Raw genomic sequence first — 18,663 nt, forward strand, 5'->3', positions numbered from 1 at the left:
AACCAGTACAGAACAGCCGAAAAGATGGCAGACAGAGTCCCTGTAACATGGCTAACGGTCCATACCCTATCGAAGCCCGAGATTCCAGCTTACAGGTTTTGCTTTTGTTTGAGTACATTTTCTTTTATGGATTTGTAAAGGGAGCGCCTTCAAAATTTTTTAATTTTTGTACAGACAAATTTTATGGTGTTATGGGTGAATGGATTGTGTTTATCAGTAAAATTTCTTATCAGCTATGTTTTAACAAACACTAGGAATGAACTCATATCACCATCTAAAATGACAGTCTTAGATACTGCTATTACAATATTTTGGAAAACATCTACATGGTGCATGCTAAGCCACAGAACCAATTGAAAAGAGAGTGCGTAGGAAGAGCTATTTATTTCGAAAGGTTTATCTCTATGACATGCTTTAAACATATAAACAAATGTGAACTTGGTAGTGATCTCCTGGTGAGCCCTGTTTGCAAACCTTGCATTTGGGATCTTTTTGTGTGTTTGTACTTATCTTACCATAACAAAGAGTTTGATGATTGTCTTCTCTTCAGGGTATGCCATACCCTTTGAATTTTTATTTCAGGGGCAGGAAAACAAATAGCCTTTCAGTTACTACTGAACAGTTTTTACCCATTTATAGAAAAGAACTCACATTCCTAACTTGTCCACAATGGCAATATGAACCACGCTTTCAAACTTTTTTTTTTCCCCTTAAAACAACAGAGAATGTGCTAAAACCAGAAAGAGTAATAGAGAAAGAAGATAAACAGTTAAGACATAAAATGAGTTTAGAGGTCAAGCTAGAAAAATATGAAAGCTTATGGATTTAATTCATATTCATCCAAGCAAAGGAGCCTTGGCATGAAAGGAACCAATGAAGAGGCTCAGTATTCTTTTAACATCAACCATAGCTGCATCCTGCTGTTTTGGAGTTTGGGTTGATAGATGCTCATCGCCTTTGGCACTGTATCCTTACTTTTGGACTTTTCATAATTATAATGGCAAATTCTTCACTTTTTTTATTTTCTGGGACGTTAAGAAAATTTGTCTAGTGTGCCCATCTCTCACATCAGAAGCTGTGGTTCTAGGGAAGATTTGTGCATTGTATATATGTTCTTTGCTGTCTATTTTGAACGTAACATAAATATTTTCTACTTTGCATATTTTTCAACAGCTGCTGTAGAAACAGGCTGCAACCACATCCACATGGGGCATGGAAAGAGAGAGGGAGCCCCCCAACTGGACTAGAAGTTAGCAATGTATAAACTATTCTTTGTCAGGGTTATTTGGATTCCAAAGAGGGTAGGGGGTCATAATATTGCTCTTCTTTGGACTACTTCCTTAGACAGTCAGCTCTCCACAGTGTGATGCTGATGTTCAGTGTTCCTTTTAGCTACGAGCCTCCTTTCTCATTTCTGTGGGGGGAGGGACATTCTCTGGAGGCCTGCTTTAGACAGCGTAACTTGCTTGATTTCACAATGACCTTTGAAAACAAAAGAAGTTAAAACTAGACCAGTTACTTAATTATTTTTGTCATCATTATTAGATCTTAAATAAATTAAACATGCCACAGATTTGATTTCAAGACACACACCATGCTAAGAATAAGTCACTTTTGATTATGGAACAATTTGGTATTTATTTAGACTTAGCAATGCGAGAGGGGAGGACGGGGGTGAGAAAGGGGGATGTGGAGGGAGTGGTTGGTACTCTAAGGGGAAGCCCAGAAAAGGAGACAGGGAAGGAGGTTCAACATAAATTCTTAATGTTATTATTTTGGAAAATAAAATTTTATTTCCTATTTGCATTTCTGCCATTGCAGAACTGTGAAGTCCTGAAAGAGTTAATAGGATCAGTCATTAAAACAAGCGAAATGTTATTTCTACAGAGGACTCAGTATCATGAATGCTAGTTATTTTTTTCTTACTTACTTGAAACTAATATTTTTGCATGTGCACCTTACATAATCAGTGATGTTTATGAAAGAAAAACCATCTTCTTTCACTATGAATATGGCGAATAATTTTTATAAGTTATTATAAAAATGCCCACCTATGCGTGCACTTGTGAATATATGTAGACATTAATATAGTCTCATGAAGATATTATTAAAAAATAGACTTGTATTATTAAGAGATTATAGTGAGTGCCACTCACTATAGTGGCAATATTCAGGAATTATGTACCATTTAGCTTTTCTTTTCATGGCTTAATAAATTGGAAGGAGTTTTTGCTGCTACTTAATTTTTTCCTTTAATATACACAAAAGTTTCAATCAAATACTTTTGAATTCTGTACTCCATGAATGCTGTTAGCATCAGATTGTGTTACATTAAGGTTGCATGTTCCAAACCTTAATAGAGAGGTTACATAAAAAAGAAAGAATGTTAATACCTCTTAATATGTTATTACCTACTGAAAATTTTTCTTTCCTCCTCCTCCTTTTATTTTTTCTTCTTCCTCCTCCACTCTTTATTTCTCTCATTTTCTCCCTCCACCCCCACAGATACACATGGTTACCTATTGACACAAGTTACAGGTACCTATCAAACCACTCTGACAGGTTAATTCAAGGATAGAACAATATGAACGGAATTAATTACTTTTACACTAGCAATTGTTCTGGTAGAGAGCAGAAAAGATTGTCCCTGTTGCAGGGATTCTACAGACAGTATGAAAAGATACCTTATTAGGGATTTGGAGAATAGATGAGCATTTCAGACAGTATTTTTTCACTGTTTATAACCTGAAATTTATACATATGGCAAGCATATGTCTCAGAAACATCCAGAAGGCTTCTGATTTTTAACACTTTATTTCCTTAACCCCAAAGTACGCAATTACTTGTTAATCAATTTGTTGGTCCATTCTCTGAACTTTTGTTCAGAAAAAAAAAAAAAAAAAGGTACTTATATTAATATAGGGCTTGGAGGGCTTTTTTTGGCTGTTGTTCTTTATATTATTAGTTAAAGGTTTTTACAGCATCTACTTCAAGAGCTAGTTTATACTGTTGCCTAGATTTTTCCCTCCACTCCTCTGTCTGTCCCAAGATTGGGGTACGTGGCTACCGAGAATGGGGTACGTGGCTGCCGAGAGTGGGGTACGTGGCTACTTTGTGCTCAGCTTTCAGACACATGAAGAGCCGCGCATCTGGGGAAACTCAGGAGGTGAGCACTTTCACGCTGACTCAGAGACCAGCCGTATGACTCCAGTCTGGCGCTGTCACGCCTGGTTATGGAAAGGCAAGAACAATGCCTCCCTTGAGAAGAGGGGAAAGTCTAGTGCAGTCACAATTTTGATGTAAAATTTAAATCATCCCTCCACATCCTGTGGACTTAGAGCTGTCAGAGAGGCAAGAAACCATGCTCACATGGAAAAAGCTTTTTATTCTCTTAAAAAGTATACCCTCTCTAACTATAAATAACGAGTCCTAGAATCACAGATCTTAATGCTAGATTATTCCAAGTAATGGGTAATCAGAACAAAAGGCCTTTGACTTTTTTAACCTGTAGGTGCCTGGAGGTTAAACTTTTTTTCTGTTTGTGATTAATGACAAATGTATAACAGTACATGAATTAAATAATTCACAGCCCATTACTGTTTATGGAGTTGAATTGTTTTCTTCCCAACTCATGCATTTGGCCAATTTACTTACAACTTAAATTTCTCTTCGGTGTTGAAGTCTTAATCATTTCTATTATGTTGTCTTTGAGATGATGTGGTTTTTTAAATTTAGCGTATTTGACTATTTGAGAGATTCTGTTATCATATGATTAATAAATCTAATAGGTTTCTGTTTTTGAGATAAGGAAATAAAACCATTGCAATTTTTAATGATTCGAGTAAAGATAAAGGTAGGCTATTTTCTAAGTACAAAGTTCTCATTGACAATATTCTTTCCTGTAAATCATGAGAAAAGTTTTGGTAATTTTTTTTCAAAACAATCTAGAATTCTTTTAAAACATTCTTATTAGCTCTTTTCTTTATGAAAGCGATTTTGTATGTAGGAGTCATGAAAGTTTCTCCTCAACTAGTTTTCCTTCAGTCTTGTCAGATTTATTATAATGAACTCTAATATCCACTAGACCATTATAGAATTATTCCAGTAGAATTTAATTACATCGTTTTTACCTTTCGATTTATCAGGACGTGTTTTAGGCACAAGTGTGGGTTAATTTTAAAATACGTAAGAAAACAAAGATAAAGATAAGTTGGCAGATACATTTGTTTGAATAAATTTTAGCCTTATATCCTGGCTATTATGTTACTCATAATTTAGCGATCTTTGAAAAAATTTTCTGAGGAATCTTGAGTCAGTAAGATACAGTCTAATTGTGGAGTAAAATTTTAGTGATTTACAATTATCAGTGAAATAGTAAGAGAAGACAGCAACAGAGAAAGAATTGAATTTTGAATTCTAAGTCATTGTAGGATGGTTTGTTGCCATACACTATTATTAAATGCTTACCTTGCTTGTTTAGAACACAACAAAAAAAAGAGGGCATTTTAAAGTTAATTTTGTTATTTACTTTATCTACATTAATTCAAGCATTTCTGAAATACCTTGTGTCCATCTAATAAAGAAGCATTCATTTCTTTCAGATATTGGCAGGAATTAAGTTCTATTTTTGAGTCTTTCCTTATCTATCTTTAGCTTCACATTTGTTTTCTTTTCATTTTACATCATTTCCTGAGAGAACTCTGTACCTTTTCTTTTCTTTCTTTTCTTTTTTCTTCTTATCCTCTCTGACTGTGGTGGGATGAAAGAAGTTGTTGGGTGAAGGTATCTGGGAAGAGCAATGATGCTACTAACAAAAAGAAAGGTAAAAGGTGGCAGAGAAGTGAAAACTGGTGCTGTTCTTATCAGAAAGAAGAATGAATGGTAAATGGAGGACTTGAGTTCAATGCACAGAACATCTCAGAGACTAAACATATGACAGGGTAAAACATAGGGAACAACCTCGGTAAAGGTCCCTTTAAAAGTTGTAGGTGTTAAGACGTTCATAGTCTACGTTTACTAAGTTTCACATGTACCCTTCTAAGATGTACTGTAGGTGTGGCCTCACTAAGAAAATGCCATAACCACTTTGATGAAAATATTTCAAATTGTGTATAAAACCAGCACATTGTACCCCATGACTGCATTAATGTACACAGCTGTGATTTAATAAAAAAATAAATAAATAAAATTGGAGCAAAAAAAAAAAGTTGTAGGTGATCACCACATTTTTGAAAATACTGTTTTAGATACCATTTAAAATTTTGTGATGTATAATAAAATATTCTGTGTAAACTCAGATTGTCTTTCAACAGCTACAGCTTTTAGATGTCCTTATTATGGTCCATTTTATCAGTTTCTACTGGGTTGGAATAGATAGTAAGGACCACAGGGACGTTCAGCCTTATTTATTACTCTATGTTGTTGCTTTTTTATTTCTATGAAAGTTTGTGTTTCTTCTTCCATTTGTATTTTATGCCAGGACCCAATGAACTTGTTCATGCCTCCAAATAACATTATAATGAATGAGGTCTTTGGCATGTTCTATGTCAGAAATTGATGGCAAAGAGGATTTAGAGAAAAGAGAAGAAAAACGGTGTAAGAGTTTGAAAGACTGCACATTTACCATAAATAAATTTTCTATTTGAAAGACTCGTGATTATTATATGTGACAGACTTGGTTATAAAATTTACATGGAATGTTTGCAGAGTAAACACAAAGCTAAGTCTCAACTTAGGAAAATAAAGATGTTCGAAACACATAATAAGGAAAAGGAAAGCATGAACCATAAGATACAAATAATTGTAATTAAAATTCACAGATAATAGTTCTGAAATGCATATGCTGCGTTTGTGTAATTCTGTTTATCAAATGGAAATGTTGCTTTTTTCATTTATTTGAAGTAAAGCCTTTCACTCAAGCTTAATGTCTGTTTTGATTCCTCAGGTAAGTAATACTCTATTGTGGAAAGTATCATTCATTACAGTAAAGTTTAATTTCTAATGTTGACTAGTCTTATCACAGAAAGAATCAGACAAGTAAATGTAAATATCCTGAACAAATGAGTCTTGCTACTAGAAAAACTTAAGGCACATAACTGCCAGAAATGTAGTATCCTCTTTGGATTGCCAATTTTTATTTTATTTTGCATATCTATATTCAGTGTTCCCTGAAGAAGATTCATCCTTTTAAATATTTTCAGTTGTTTTTAAAATGTGTTCTGCTGTGCTTAAAATTTAACACAAGGGAGTGAACTTTAAAAACAAGTATTTTGGGAAAGCAATAAATGAAAGTCACAAGTTAAATAAATATCATAGATAGAATTTAAAAGTTCACATTCAGAATGTGTAGTTTTGTGCAATTGTTGAGAGGGTAGTTGGATTCTTCTCTTACCACGTTAGCTGTGCTCTGTGTGGCTTCTTTGCTTGATCCACTTTATCCACTACATTAGTTACTTCTGCAGAAGTTCTGCATTTTCTGATTATCTGTTACCTGCAGTTCTTTTTAAAAATCCCGCCATCAACAAAGACTTCTCTCTAAAATCAAATTTTATATCTCTCCAACTGGCCTTCTTTCTACTTTATAAATTGCTCTTATTAGCACTGTTGTTCTCTTAACTATACAGTCAAGTAACATCTTTATCTTTGAATTTATCTCATCCACTCACCCCTCTTTAGGTCTTAACCTTCTACTACGTATCAGTGACCAGTGTCTGCAAATTTTTCTTCCTAATATTTTGATTATGTTGCTCTGTGGTTCACAGACTTCCACCGGTTATCCTCTACCTTTAGTATAGATTTCATCATTTTTATGTAACCGTTGGAAGTTGATGAGATTTTAACCAAGAGTCACTATAACGTGGTCCTTGTCTTTTACCTTTACCTGCATTTGCTCCTACTATCTACTGCTTTAACCAAACTATGCTACTCACTGCCCTAGATCATTCCAGTAGTTGTTTTCATTTATGAATGTAATTTTTCCTGTTTGGAAGCCTCTTTCCTCTGTGTCTGATCCCATCCTTCAATACCTTATTGAATTCTTTTATTTTCTAGGAAGCATTCTCTTAAGTATTCTAGTGGTGCGTCATCTCTCCCGTATCTATCTCCCATTGTACTCACACTTATGAAAAGTCCTTGACCTTACAATATATCTTTTTGATTTATTACTTAAGTTGCTATCTACCCGACACAAGGTGTCTTTCACTAAATATTTATCCACTGGGACATGAATGGATGAGTGGGTATATGTCATCTCTTTCCATCTAAACTGTAACTTCCTCAAGAGTAAATCTTAAAGTCTGTCATCTCTAAGTTGCCTGTTTTCTTCATGACATAATGGTAATTTGGAATCAAATAGAGACTTTTTCAATGCATTAATTTATTTACAGAAAAAAATACATTGAGTGCAAAACACTTGTTAGGAGTGTTAGATACAGTCAACATTATACTGTTATTATACAGTCATATAATTTAGGGTATCTTGTTTATCATAGAGGGTTCTAAGTACTGGGCTGGTATCTATGAAGAGAATCTTTGGGGAGGGCATTCTGAATATCATACAATCATATCTTGAGCATTAATCTAGGCAACATAATGTGAAGTTGTCAAAGAGCTCAACTTACAAAATCTTGGTGAGTGAAAGACAGACGTCATGAGAATTCAGGACATTAGAAATGATACTTTGTAGGTGCTTGTATTAGTACATGTAGTGCCCACAAAAAGAAAAAGAAAAAAATTAAACAATTGAATATAGGTTACGGGTTCCAATGCTTTTGTTTCCCATGGGCTACTCCCAGTAGTGGATGGTGTTGTTTACAGTTGGACAGCGCGGCTACGGTCATGGTGGTATAAAGGCTATGTAGAACAACCAAAATCTGCTGTTTTTAGATATTTAGTTTTTGTAATTTTTATATGTAAATGCAAGCTGTAGATAAATATCATTCCAAAGGAATTACCAGTAGAAGGCACTGCTTCCTAGAACTTGACTTTATTTCTGAATTATCCCGTCAATTGTTAAAACAATTAGTGAAGGAAAGGAACTTTAAAAAGAGACTACTATATAAGGAAAGCGGTTCCAAGTCTTCCATTTTATATTATACCATATATACAATTTCTTTGACTTTATACATGTTGTCATTTTCAAGAATAATTGTAGCAAAGAATGTATCCTCAGCAATAAGTAGGTGATACCTTGGTAATAATCTATTCATAATTAACTATGTAGAGTTGTTTTGTAAAGTTACTTCACATTTATACTCTCTTATTTACACATTTTAAATAAAACTATGTTAGTTTTCACAAGTTCTTTTAAAACATGATAAAACAGGGCTTAGCGATTTCTTTACATTGAATTTATTTAAAAGGATACGGTTATTACTGAACTGGATTTCCTTTCTTCTGATAATATGAAGACATATTCCAAGCATAACTGTTCACAAGATTAGATCTTGCAACTGTCCAGAGCTAGAGCATGGTTAAAGGGTTGCTGGTTTTAGTGGGTAGCTCTTCATTTTACAGATATTTATTGAAGGTTATTATGTTCAAGAAGGGTTCTAAGAACTGGGCTGGTGTCTGTGAAGAAAAGTAAAGTATGGCTACTTGGATTGTATATTACACTATGAGAGATGAATAATAAACAGATAGAAAAGCACTCAATGTGTCAGGGGAGGATGAAGGCTGTGAACAAAAAAGAGTAAGAAGTAAGATAGAGATGGGGCGCAGATTTAGGAAGAGTAATGAAGAAAGGCCTCTAACACTGAATCTGCACTCCAGAACCAATAAGAGTCTCTAGGGGTGAGACTCAGGTGTCAGTGTACTTAATACTTCTCTAGGTAATTCCACTGTGTGGCCAGGGTTGAGAGCCACTGGTTTCGTTTTCCGTTGAGGTCTCCCACCTTTATAATATTTTGAAATTTGGTATGCATGTGCGAACCCATTTGGGGACATCACCCATGCAGAGTGTTTATTGCACACATGGAGAGCTGTTAGCCAATAGCAAAAGGCTACAGGAGTTTTTTTTTTTTTTTTTGGTCGAGATAGAGTCTTACTTTATCACTCTCAGTAGAGTGCCATGCCATCACAGCTCACAGCAACCTCTAGCTCCTGGGCTTAGGCAATTCTCTTACCTCAGCCTCCCTAGTAGCTGGGACTATAGGAGCCCACCACAACGCCCGGCTATTTTTTGTTGCAGTTTAGCCGGGGCAGGTTTGAACCTGTCACCCTCGATATATGGGGTTGGCACCCTACCCACTGAGCCACAGGTGCCACCCACGGCCACAAGAATTTTAAAGTGACCATCACATGTTGACCAGAGTAGCCTGATTGTGCAGAGAGCTGTGTGGTAAGTAAGGGAAAGGCAACTCCTTGTGAAAGAGGGTTGCTCCTTACAAGGGAGAACTTTTCTTATCTATTTTGTTCATGTAATGGAGCAAATCTCGGAGTCTTACAGACTAGATAACCATTGGGATTTGTTCCATAATTCTTCATGCTGCTCCTTTGCTATGTAAGCTTGATATCATACTTTCTGAGATATTTCTACATCTTTGTTTTTATCATTACTCATTACTTCCTATGTGAAATTCCTTCTACATTTATCCCAAGGCTCTCATGTATTTTTATTTTTTTTATTAAATCATAGCTGTGTACATTAATGAAATCATGGGGTACAATGTGCTGGTTTTATATACAATTTGACATATTTTCATCGCACTGGTTAACATAGTCTTTACAGCATTTTCTTGGTTACTGTGTTAAGACATTTATATTCTACACTTAGTAAATTTCACATGTGCCCTTGTAGGTGTGGTTCTTTTCTTTTAAAAGCCACTAGTCAATCAGCTTGTGAAGCATTCAGGAATACTCTGGCCCTTAGGAAGCCTTTAGGTGCTTGGCTAAGATGTCACGTGGCCTTTAGACTGAGACGTTGTCTTCCATTATTACATCTCTTTTTATTTAGAATCCTTTTAACCAGTGCATGAAGTTCTTGAAGCAGAGCTTGTGAATTAGACTTTTCATTCCCATTCGATGAGTGTTTCACACATAGTAGGTGGTCAACAAATAGTTGTGGATTTGGAAGATTCCTTCTTGCCCTGGTAATAAATGCCAGTTTGTTCAAGGTTTTCTTGACCACACACAGAGCTGAGTGAAAGACCACTGTTACGTCATCATAGCTCCTCAAGGCATATTACATTTATCTTTCTCATGTCAGTTTCCTTGAAATCTCAGTTTTGTTCATCGGTAAGCCCAGCATTTAACCACAGGAATGACAAAAATAATCTCTGAGTGAGTACATAAGAGCACATACCAGCCTGGATCTTCAAATTATCCAAGGTCCCTTGCACAGCAACACAGCTGTTTAGTGTAAGCCATGAGCTGTGTAATGTGACGTACACATCTCAGAGGAGCAATGTATGGAAATTTATGTTGCCTTCTTGATGCCTTTGACATTAAGGAGATTTTTCTCTGTCTAAAATGTAACCCTTCGGTAGATGAACAAAATCTTGGGAATCTAATAATATTGGTGATTTTGTCATCAGTATTTTTAGAAGTACTATGAGTCATAATAAATGTGGATAATATGACCACCAAGTTGATGGCTCTCCATGTAATTTGTTACCTATTTCACTTTTTTCTTCTGTGGTAGCGTATTATTATTATTTTTTTCTTTTTTCTTTTTTTTTGTAGAGACAGAGTCTCACTTTATCACCCTCGGTAGAGTGCCATTGCATCACACAGCTCACAGCAACCTCCAACTCCTGGGCTTAAGTGATTCTCTTGCCTCAGCCTCCCGAGTAGCTGGGACTACAGGTGCCCGCCACAACGCCCAGCTATTTTTTGTTGCAGTTCAGCCAGGGCCGGGTTTGAACCCGCCACCCTCGGTATATGGGGCCGGCGCCCTACCAACTGAGCCACGGGCGCCGCCCGGTAGCGTATTATTGATATACATAAAACCAGCACTATTTTGGTACTAATTTAGCACATCCTTAAAGAATATTTTACCTGAATTATATTAAAAATACTTCCAAATCCAACATATTAAGAACATTCTATGTAATATTTTGATAGTGCAATTGAAATAAACATGAAATATCTTGCATTTTAGGGTCTGTTGCTTTCTGGTACCATGACTCTTTCATGTTTAGTATTTTAGAGCTTTAACTTCTTGCTCCATAGAGAGAATGCATACCCAGTTGTATATAAATTAATTTAGATATTGAAATGAGCATAAGTTTTAAAAAGAGTATCAGTACCTTATCTCTCTACCTTATCTACCTTGTGTCTGCCTTTGGACTTTGAGTTTTCATAATTGATAGTCATGATTATATTAATAGTAGTAAAAATCAACAGAAAGGTCATGGTTCTTGAAGTTATGAAACTGTATTATATTCACTAAGGAAAGGCCAGCTGATGTCACTTTCTGCTTTGATAACCCAGTGACTAGCTCTTGCCTAGAGTTTTCAGACACTAAGAGATTGCTCATGAGGCCGCGGCAGACATGAGAACACCAACATGTTAATTCCAGTAAGAACGGTAATGCCCACCCAGAGCACCAACACTAGGGTTTGTATAACAGAGGCATAATCTCCTCATACTCAAGCTACATGTGAAACCAAGAAATAATTAAAAGTTCCTCTATTAATTTACTCAGGGACAAATCACTTCACAAAGACCTTGAATATTTTAAGTCTGTTTTGTCGGCAAATTCTTCCTATGGAATTTAAAGTTTGCTTGTAGAACATAGAGTCAGAACGGGGGGAATTCAGTTAGTGTTTTGGGGTTATCATGTATAGAAATATATTGATTTGGTGATAAGTATGGTCTTGCCAGTGAAACTAGAACTGTCCTAACTCATTTAACTCTGGCCTTTAACGTAGAGTACCATGTACACCTGGAATAGACCTTTGTAATGGGCTTGGAAATAGTTAAAAATGCTTGAAATGTGATGGCCAAGTCTACTTCTTTAGACACTACTATTCTGACGGTAGCTGCCAATATTTTCTCTTCTTTTTCTGTTTCTTTAGCTGATAAACACCCCTACTATTAACATTAAAAACAACAAAAAAAAACACCTTGTTAATACATTTGATCAGTTGACTGTTAAGTATTGCTGGCCAGGGATTATTTCTCCAACAAGAGACTTTGCATTTTATGTTGATTTTACAGTTAAAAGCTTGGAAGGCAATCTGCTTTATTCATGTGGGAATTTTTGTTTTTGTATTTTGAGGATGGGTGGGTCACCCTGTAGTTTTAAGTTTGTAAAATAAATAAGGGCTATATTTATTGAATGTCTCCTCTGTTTTGAGTGTTAGTTATTTTTCACCTGGTATGCAGTCCATTTTCAAAAAGACTTGTGAGGAAGATATTATATCTCACTTTAAAGATGAGTCAGTTGAGAAATTAAGTTTCACAGTAAGTGGCAGAATCAGCATTTTAACCTATATTTGTCTAATTTCAAAGTTCTTATTTTTTTCTACTGCCCTATTATTTCTTAATAGAGTATCTTCAGTAATTGAATACATATACTTTTGAAACTTTTATAAAGTAGTATTATTCAACAATGATTAGAGGCATTTCTTTTGTGAACACGTTTTAAATTTAAAATGATATATATGAAGGAAGTGGTGTGGTAGTTAGTAAATACCTCCTCTCATCTCACTGGAATAGAACAGGAATGAATGATTCTGTAAATTACTCTCTGCTTCTTGGAGAAAAAATACAGCATTTTCAAGGTCAGATCAAGTTGTAAATACAACAGGAGTTTTTTTTTCATTAAACATTTTAATTTGTATGTAAAACTTTTAATGAAAGGAAAAGAAACTTCCTATTTAAAATATTTGCCATGTCATTTTAACCTCTGCTAATATTCTGAACCAGACTCAAGAACACGTGTTTAATTCTTATTCATTTACCTAAGACCATTTTCATATAGGCCTTAGCTCAGGAAAAAGAAAAATCTCTCTTTAGATTTTTTCTTTTATTTAAGTATTATAAGGAATAAATAGTCTGAGAATTATTAATATCTAAATCATTCATAGAATTGTGAAAATAGAAATGAAATATTTTTCTATTTTAACCTTTGTATTGCCTTGAACTTTGATATTATAAGTAAATGCCAAAGTTCAGGGATTTGGGGAGGTGAGGGATGGAAAATTTTCGAATATTTCAAGATTAACAGTGGTTGTAAAACTTATTCCATCCTTCTTAAGATTTAAACAATTATCCAACTTTTTGTCAGTTGCTCTGAGGGTTTGCTTATAACCGATTCTTCTATGTTTCCCAATCTTATTTTTTTAAAAATGCAGATTTGTTTTAATGACAATCATTTGTTTGCTTTACTTTTTGATGAAAGGATATTTTAGTCATTTCTTTTCTTTTAAACTGCCAACAGTATTTGCTATTCATAGATGTTTTGTCTTCAATAAAGTCTATCAGAGTGAAAAACTAGATGGGTATTTTTCTTTCCTTTAAAATGGAATGGTCTTTCATTATGCAGTGTTCTTAGGTGAATTCTCTTGTTTAAGAAGCCAGAATACAAGAGAGTGCTATATTAGTGCATTATTCTCACAACAAACAAGCTCTGTTCTGTTGCTACCTGCTTGGCCATTGTTTCTGATTGTGTGTGCTTTGCAGTGGTATTTGGATGGTTTCCTGCTCTCTGCTAGCACAAAAAGGCATTTCTGTTACAATGGCCCCTAACCACACAATGACGGCATTAAGGATTTATGTGGGGTTTCATTATTTTCTCCTCTTTTGTTCCTTCCAGGATGTCTTCCAAGCGACCAGCCTCTCCGTATGGGGAAGCAGATGGAGAGGTAGCCATGGTGACAGGCAGACAGAAAGTGGAAGAAGAGGAGAGTGGCGGGCTCCCAGCCTTTCACCTTCCCTTGCATGTGAGTTTTCCCAACAAGCCTCACTCTGAGGAATTTCAGCCAGTTTCTCTGCTGACGCAAGAGACTTGTGGCCATAGGACTCCCACTTCTCAGCACAATACAATGGTAGGTTTCTCGTGGTCTCTTGTGCCTACAGTCACTTTTTGACCAGTCCGCCCCTCTCATCATTTGGCTTCAGTCCCTTGCTTATAATTATCCTTTCCTTGATAGCCATACGCAAGATTCGCTCCTGCTCTCTTAGAATCCTGTATAAGCACATTTGTTCCAACAGAGAAGATAAGATTTTTTTGTTTGTTTCTTTTTTGCTTTTTAAGACTTCCTGCTTTTGAGATGTTTACCATTTAATTCGAGGGGGAAAAAACCATACAAAATGTAGGAGTAATATTAAAGTACAATATTTAAAATTAGTCAGCATGGAAGTTTGATGTCATACCCTTTCTAATAAAAGTTTTTTCTAGATAGAATTAGAAGGAGGATATTTTGAACATTTCCAAAAGAGAAAAATCATTGTTTTTCAATTTTTTCTCTTTGCCCAGATTGAATTCTGGTATTCCTTTCTGTACTGGGAACTTTGTAGAAGAATCAATTTCATAGAGATTATATTCTTTAATAAGACTGCACTAATTTCTAACTCGATCCCACTGATGTTGTTGTTTAGATAATTCTGTCATTACTTGTTGTATACTATTCTAGAATATGCAACTCTGGGTAATTTCTCTGGCCACTCATCTGAGGTTTGGGGCAGTTTAGAAGATTAGGAAATTGGGCTTCGTGGGTGAGAGGAGAGAAGGCAGCACCTTCTCATCGTTGGCTGATGCTTAGTAGCACACACCAGGATGAATAAGGCATTTTGGTTCTCCTTAACAACTTAAATACACAGGAGCATCGTGGTAATAAGGCAGCAGGGCACTTGGCTCTCAATAAAGCCACCATCACCTTTCAACACGGCTGCTTGGTAGATGTCACACTTTTGTGAATGCCCCCCCCCTCGTGTCAAGGGTGCCAGTGTTGTTAATTTGAACTTGATTATACCAAGAAAAATATGTTTGATCTTGCATTTTCATACCTTTAAAATAGCTCTGAGTCTAGGAAATAGTTTCTTTTTTTTTTCCTCTAGGAAATTATTGTGTTTCATCAATATATATAATGCTGAGATATACCCATTTGTTCACATTATTGAATTACTGTAGATGGACTTAAATCAACAAGAAAAATCAAATATCTTTTAGTAGCTGTGCAATAGACATGATACTTTGATTTTTACAGATTTAAATATTCCCATTCCACATTTTGGCCTGAAAGGTCCAATATCTTTTCTTATCTTTCTTTCTTTCTTTTTTTTCCTTTTGAGACAGAGTCTCATTCTGTTGCCCTGGGTAGAATGCTGTGGCATCATAGCTCACAGCAATTTCAACTCAAGTGATCCTCCTGTCTCAGACTCGCAAGGAGCTGGGACTTGCACTATAGGTGTTCCCCAGAATGCCTGCCAGTTTTTTGATTTTGATTTTTTAGGTTTTTTTTTTTTTTTTTTTTTTTTAGTAGAGGTGGAATGGCGATGTCTTCACTCTTGCTCAGGCAGGTCTGGAACACCTGAGCGCAAGCAGTCTACCTACCTCAGCCTCCCAAGTGCTAAGGTTACAATTGTGAGCTACCATGCCCAGTTCAAAATATCTTTAGACATCTGACTATGTGCCGGGATTTTCCCACAAAGAATCATGTTTCAGCAAAACTGAGGGTAGGATTTACAGATGAGGAAACTGAGGCACAGAGAGGTTAAGTAACTTTCCCAGATCACAGGTTATAAGTGGGAGAACCCAGGTTTATCGTGACAATCTGTGCAGTCCATGCTTACAAACGTGATGTGTGCTGCTTCTTCACAAGAGCACGCGCATATTTTATTTGTCAAGTTAAGTCATACTACCCATCATTTCCCCTGCTTCTTTCTTCTATGAGTTCACGTTAATTATGTGCAATGCTTAAAAACTTGTGTTCTTCTTAAACAGCTTAAAAACGAGGAAAAGAGAGACACTCCCTCTGGCATTGCATCACGCTAATGCCTTTTCATTCTTAATATTTTGACCACTGCCTTTTCTCAGAGAGGATCCAATTGAGGCAGCTCCTGCATTGGTTTCCATGTGATAGTACTGTAAACACAAACATAAAAATGGTTATGACTAAAAGAATACCAAAAGGAGAAAGGGGAGGGTTTTTTTGAGTACACTCAAGGTTGGGTATGAGACAAGCGTATTAAATTATAGAACGGAGTGGTATGAAGAGATGCTGGGATGCGGTAGTTAATGCAAGTGAAACGATTCAACTTTTATTGGAGACTTCAGTTTAATTAAAAAACTATGAACTGCCTAATTTGTACTAAGTTTTATGAGAGACACTTTGGAAATAGATTCGAATGAGACATGTCTCCTTTGTTCAGAGAACTCAATCTAAAGCAGAAGTTCTTAACTAGGTCTATAGATCTCCTAAAAATAAAATAGAGAATCTGTCCCTCTGAGTACATCAGAGGAGTGTTATGGTTTCCATCAGATTCTCAAACAGATCTGTAATCCTAATGGGTTAAGATCGGAAGTTAGTATATTTTGGACACCAATGATTCACCTTTATTTTAGTGACAATAGCACTTAACGTTTTCTTTTACTATATGTTTAATTGGGTTCTAAATTTCTTTCTGCCTCAAATTTTTCCTGACAGCTGCTTTTCCTCTCTTGTGCAGACTGTTAGAGGAGTCACCCTCACATGATCTCAGATTTTCAGCATCTCTTTGTAAACTTTCTTCCAACTTCCACCAGTCTTGTCCTGAGAAAGGATTTGGATTGTTTACCTCACTTTGGAATCTATTCTGTGTCCTTTTGCTTACAGGATTTAGTTCCAAACTCCTTACCTTAGCAAACATCTCATATAGACCAGCATCAAACTATGAGTTTAGTCTCTTCTCTAACATATCCTACTGTGGACCCCATGTTCTGGCCATGACAACCTCCTCACACCTGTTCATACCACGTGTAGCCTTTGAATAACAGGTTTATTCTTTCTACCTGGAAATCTCTCTCTTTTTATATTTTACCTTTCTGGTAAATTATGTTTCTCCCACAAGAATTGGCTATTCGTAGATGCTTTCACTCAGCTCCCAAAGAAGAATGGTTACTATATTTTTCTTTTATCCGTGACATTTATTTACGTCTTTTCTCGTGGTCAACATCTGTGGTCCCCACACCCCAGGCTGCAAACTGGTGTCCTTGTGTGGCCTGTTAGAAACCAGGATCCTGCGTCCTGTCTCCTCCCCCATTCCCTCCCCCAACCTTACTAGCCTCATCCATGGAAGAATTGCCTTTCAAGAAACTGGTCTCTGGGCTCCGGCACCTGTAACTCAGAGGCTAGGGCGCCAGCTACTTACACCAGAGTTGGCAGGTTTGAATCCAGCCCCGGCCTGCCAAACAGCAGTGACAACTATAACCAAAAAATAGCCGGGCGTTGTGGCAGGTGCCTATAGTCCCAGCTGCTCGGGAGGCTGAGGCAAGAGAATGGCTTAAGCCCGAGAGTTTGAAATTGCTGTGACCTGTGACGCCAGGGTACTCTGCCTAGGGCAACAGCTTGAGGCTCTGTCTTAAAAAAAAAAAAGAAAGAAAAGAAAAAAGAAACTGGTCTCTGGCTCCAAAAGATTCCTGTGTGTGGCCAGGTAGGAAGCAGGCTGCAGAGCAGGAGATGAGTGGCGGAAGAGCAAGGGAAGCGTCCTCTGTGTTTACAGCTGCTCCTATCTCTCACTTGTCCTTACTTCCCAGCCCCTCAGGGAAATGGAGTCTTCCCTGAAACAGGTGTCTGTGCCGTCAGTAGGACCACGGGTCTACATGATGATTTATGCATTTACACGTCTGCCTTTGTATACACCGTATTTCTTTTTGAATGCATTTCAGACATAGTCATCTTTCTGGGATCTAGCATATAATACACATTCAACTTATGATTATTAACTACATGGCTGAGTTTAAACAGTAAATATGTTTTAGGCAAAGTTATTAAAGATCATTATGAGTATTTTCATTTTCTAGAAGTTTTGGAACTGAAGTAGAATCTACTAAAGTAGTATATTGAGAAAGCAGAGCATCATGGTATATTCACCTATTAAATTGATAAAGTTGTGTTTTGCTCACTTACCAAACTGACTGAATATGCTTGTGATAGTAATATTCAACATGAATGCTTTCTTTTTTTTCTGGCTATAGGCCATTGCCATATTCACATAATAGATCATTTTATTATATTAGGAGAATATATTTTTATTTATATTCTCTATATAAAAATATATATTATATGTTTAGTAGGAAAATATATTTATTTTATTTTTATTCTTTTTTTTTAGAATATATTCTTTATCTTTTTCTCTTCCATGTCTTTGAAAATGGAGGGCCCTTTTGTAGTCTTTCTGAATATAAAATTTATATTGTAAAGTTCAATTAAAAAAAACAAGATGATTTCTTTACCTATTTATGTGCCATTCATACTTAATTTTTAAATGAAGATGAAAGATCTTATAAGGTATGTCCTTTGTATTGCTAGAATAGCTTAAAGGCAAAGTACAGCTGTTGAGGGATCCCTGTAATGCTGGCTTGAAATTAGAGAAAGATGCTTCCAGTATATAAAACTTAAGTTGGAAAATATTTCCTGAGATAAAAGTTCTGTGTATTTAATTGCCATATAACAATTTTGAGGATTTAAGATTCCTTATTTAGATTCAGGGTATACAAGTGTTAAGGATTGGAATTGA

General features: G+C 36.0%; 1 protein-coding gene across 3 annotated transcripts in view; it reads left to right on the top strand.

Annotated features, from left to right (window-relative positions):
* SOX5 (SRY-box transcription factor 5) overlaps positions 1–18,663 on the top strand; it is a 439,900-nt gene that overhangs the window by 39,020 nt on the left and 382,217 nt on the right. For 2 of the 3 annotated variants that reach the window (XM_053556185.1, XM_053556186.1), the window contains exon 2: positions 13,760–13,886. In XM_053556185.1, the coding sequence (XP_053412160.1) occupies positions 13,760–13,886 (127 nt within the window). Of the gene's footprint in view, positions 1–13,759; positions 13,992–18,663 lie in introns of all 3 variants that reach the window. The other variant, XM_053556184.1, reaches the window with a different exon arrangement.

Source organism: Nycticebus coucang, chromosome 12 (genome assembly GCF_027406575.1).
Source record: "Nycticebus coucang isolate mNycCou1 chromosome 12, mNycCou1.pri, whole genome shotgun sequence".
In the NCBI taxonomy this organism is placed as follows: Eukaryota; Metazoa; Chordata; class Mammalia; order Primates; family Lorisidae; genus Nycticebus; species Nycticebus coucang.